Genomic DNA, 3713 nt, shown 5'->3' with positions numbered 1-3713 from the left:
GAACGAGTCGCTCGTTTGTCTTCTGAATCTTTCTGTCAACCACGACGCGAGCGTCGGACTTCGTTCTACTCTAAGAACACAAACCCCGAAATCAGGATGCTTAGAAGAGCTTTTGTTTGATTGTGAACAAGATGAACTTCTTAGGACTCGGATACGGTAAGCCATCATGATGAATCGTGTATTACACGGAGATTTAGATAGCGTAGTCCTTCTCACCATGAAAAGCATATACCTGGCGCGCTGCTGTCGATCTTATGTTCGACGAACTAGCACCGCGAGTAAGTTTGGGTGTTAAGATTGGTCTAGCACTATGGATTTGACTGAAATCGATAAGCTAAGTCAGAGTCACGTGCGCGTGTTGATGGGAACGCGTCGTCGGAGTCAAACTGCACTTGCAACATGAACAGGTCCGCAACCGCCACATCAGTCCACATCAGATTGATCGATGGTCCACTACATTTGCGCCACATTGGACGACCAGATATAAGAGAAGCAGAAAGCGGTCTTTCTTTCTTGTCCTCTTAGTTTTCTCCACTTCACCACAACACTCAGTCAGTGTAACAACTTCACCACCTAGCGTCATGTCCCCTACCGGCGAGACAGGCACATCATCCACTCCACCGCGCGCTAACGCACCAGCTCATGGTGCTAGTAAAATAGAATCTACCCCAAATAGCCGTGGGGCTGCCGTCGTCAGCGAGAACATCAGCCTGGTCGGTGTCAAGTGCGCACCTTTCCTGGTTTTTATTGAGTAGCGCCTGACATTTCATCAAGGGTTAACAAAGTCCGCCCATGGATTCAGCGGGATATCGAGCAGGCTAAGGAGTGCAAGGCAGATGCCATGCTGCAAGCCCTCCTGCAGCACGCTTCTTCTACTCCGGAGACTAAACAGCCCGAGCTCCTGCAAAAGTGCCTCAAGGCAGTTCTGCCTGTTTGCAACGGACAGGTGTCCACTGCACTCGCAAAGTCTTCGGATGTCGAGACAGCCCTAAAAGAATAGTGAGTGCTTCTTCTCAGTTTGCTGATCGGGTGTTTTCATGCTTATAACGATTACAAGCATGAGTCCAGGAGACGAAAACCACTTCTACGGCCCTTTTATAAGAGCCACTAATATCGCTCTCGCTTGTCTTGAAGAGATCAAGGTTGACGGAATGGGTGCTCCTGTCCCTGCCGTGGATATGATCTGTCAGCAGAACGATATGCCCATGCACCAAACCCACCAGACCGCAAAATCAATTCGGAAGCCCGACCTCGTCATTCTTCCTTTGAATAGTGCATGCGCTCCCTTCGAGAAAAAGAAAAAGAAGAACAAGAACAAGGACGACGAGAAAGATGACAAGAAGCGCAATAAGAAGCGCAAGGCTCACATGGATACGAATGCAACGGTAAAGCCGAAAAAATCTCCTCTGGCAAGATGTTCTTGCTTGCATCGAGTTCAAGAGAAAGACGCCAGGGAGGAAGAAAGGGATTCAACCGCCACTGCCCTCTTCATATAAAGTGGAGGACTATGTCCCTACCAAGCCAGAATATCTGCCGGTGGATCATCTTAAGTCTGAACGCCCCGCACCAGGCCCTTCGCAGACCCGTGCAACACAACCTGCGTCCGACACTGCACGTAAGTGAATGCATTTTTTATTCCAAGGTCGAACTAAATCGGCCGAGCTACAGTTCTATCTTCCGGCCTTACTGCTGCACAGCCTTCCCAGGGCGGGTCCAGCTCCAAGCGCAAGGCCGCGGACACCTTGGAATCCGCTGCAAAAAAATCCAAGATGAACCCTGATGACACGGACGCCGAACCAGATGTCACCGTCCAGACGGGTCTGTACGCCGCCGAAATGTTTGCGGCCAACCTTGCAGTCAATTATCTACTGAATCTTATCATCGTTGGTGGGTTCGTTCGTCTGCCGAGAGTGGTCGTACTCTTACCACAGCTTTTTCAGACGATGTAATGTGGATCTGGTATTATGATCGACAAGGCACCATTCAAAGCTCGGGCATCAACTTCATTCAAGATCTCCCGCGATTTATGGTGCTGTTGTATGCTCTACAACGATTCAAGCTTGAGGATTGGGTCGAAACAAGGACTTCCTCCCAGTTCAAGTTGAGGGGGAAACGGTGCCACGAATTCAAAATCACGGATGAAGAACTTGGAGAGGTGGATCTGCTGCTTCATACTAGCGACGACGAAAGAGTGACACACTACGGACTACAAGGACGCGCCACCAATGTGGTCCCTGTCACTAGCGAAGCGCTCGCCAAGAAATACCCAAACATCCAAGGTGGGATGGTAGCCAAGATCTTTTGGGGAGAGGTGAATCGCATTAGCGAGCCGAAAATCTTGGACAAGGTCAAGGAGATCGCCCAAGGTGCACGCCACCGTAAAAGACCATGTTCCTGAGCTGCTTTGGCACCACACGTTCACAAATCCCACGTCCGCAGTCCGAGAAGCGCTCGGGGTTCCAGACCCCACCACAGGCAGTCGCGTGCTCTACATCCTCATATTCCCCAAGCTCTACCCCATCACGAAGCTTCAAAGACAAAGAGCTTTTCGTCGTGTGGGTTCAATGTATTCTATGTATGTGTTTCATTGCATTTGTGTGACTCCTCATTGACATAGCGTGCAGGTCACGTCACTCTGTGGAAGGAAGGGGTCTATCATCGAGATGTCAGCCCTGGAAACATGATGTGGTACGAGATAGACGGGAAGCTGATGGGTGTCTTGAACGACTACGATTTATCTCGTTGGCGAATGACCCAGGTCCTCGGGGGCAACGAGCGCACGGGCACGGTGCCGTTCATGGCGCTCGATCTTCTCACTGAAGAGGGTCAACGGGGCGAAGTCAAACACCTATATCGTCATGATCTGGAGTCGTTTGTGTGGTGCTTGGTTTGGATTTCCCTGCGTTACGAGAACGGAGCCCTTCTACCAGCGGAATCGCGACCCTTCGATGATATGGGCGACTTTAGACGCCGTGACATGTGGCGTGAAAAAGTACTATTTCCAGGGTCATCTCCAAGCTCCCGAAAGCTCGCACATAGACCCAGTCCTATGGAGTCCTTATTGTGGATGTGTTTCGATTTGCTTGACACAGACACCTTCAACCGACGTAAACAACTCCTACGATCGATAAAGAGGAGAGAAAGCCCTACCCAACACCGAGGAAACGGAATCAGATATCGATGGTTTTTTTACAGCGATTCAAGGATACCGAGAGCTGGGTTGCGCTCAGCACACCTCCCCGTGAGCCTTCACTGTGATTTTCTTTACTTGTTACACTAAATATTGTTTTCCTGTATTCCGATACTTGTGTCAAATCCCCGTGTGCGCCTAGTCTCCGGTAGGCGGACTGAGCAAATAGATAAATGATAGTGCATAGTCACTCCTCAATGAGGAGAATTAAAAAAATTGTGCGTCAGTTCAGTATGCTGAACTGCGCCGAGATAAACAATGACAATTCGACGATAATCAGATACAAATACAAAATTAGTAGCAAAAAACGTTTCAGACACGCTGAACGCCCATACTGACCTTACTTCGCAAGTGATTTGTTGGGAGTGACTCAGCAAACGCACCTTGCGTCTAAGCACGATGTGGCCAGAGAAAGTGCAACGGACAGTTCGATATCGCTCAAGCAGCAGGAAATGATGCCCTCGAGAATGTAATACATGCACCTTACAACAAGCTCTTGAACACGCTGTTCCCAGTTGACACG

General features: G+C 49.6%; 1 protein-coding gene across 1 annotated transcript; it reads left to right on the top strand.

Annotated features, from left to right (window-relative positions):
* The first annotated feature begins 334 nt into the window (after nt 1–334).
* On the top strand, nt 335–3519 carry DFJ58DRAFT_751139 (uncharacterized protein). The gene is made up of 9 exons (XM_041387771.1): nt 335–724; nt 775–999; nt 1058–1385; nt 1441–1615; nt 1669–1887; nt 1941–2378; nt 2440–2555; nt 2618–2992; nt 3196–3519. The coding sequence occupies exons 1-9, from the start codon at nt 582–584 to the stop codon at nt 3256–3258; spliced, it is 2082 nt and encodes a 693-aa protein (XP_041234896.1). The 5' UTR covers nt 335–581; the 3' UTR covers nt 3259–3519.
* The last annotated feature ends 194 nt before the right edge of the window (nt 3520–3713 follow it).

The sequence above is a fragment of the Suillus subalutaceus genome (assembly GCF_016647625.1).
Source record: "Suillus subalutaceus strain FC151 chromosome Unknown DFJ58scaffold_492, whole genome shotgun sequence".
NCBI lineage: Eukaryota > Fungi > Basidiomycota > Agaricomycetes > Boletales > Suillaceae > Suillus > Suillus subalutaceus.
This window is presented reverse-complemented; position numbering and strand designations above follow the sequence as displayed.

Bases quoted from the DNA above. Each gene is read 5' to 3' on its own strand.
- DFJ58DRAFT_751139 (XM_041387771.1), top strand. From the start codon at position 582: ATGTCCCCTACCGGCGAGACAGGCACATCATCCACTCCACCGCGCGCT. The intron at 1,616-1,668 runs GTAAGTGAATGC...GCCGAGCTACAG, and splicing joins ACCTGCGTCCGACACTGCAC to TTCTATCTTCCGGCCTTACT. The intron at 2,993-3,195 runs GTACTATTTCCA...GTTTTTTTACAG, and splicing joins GTGACATGTGGCGTGAAAAA to CGATTCAAGGATACCGAGAG.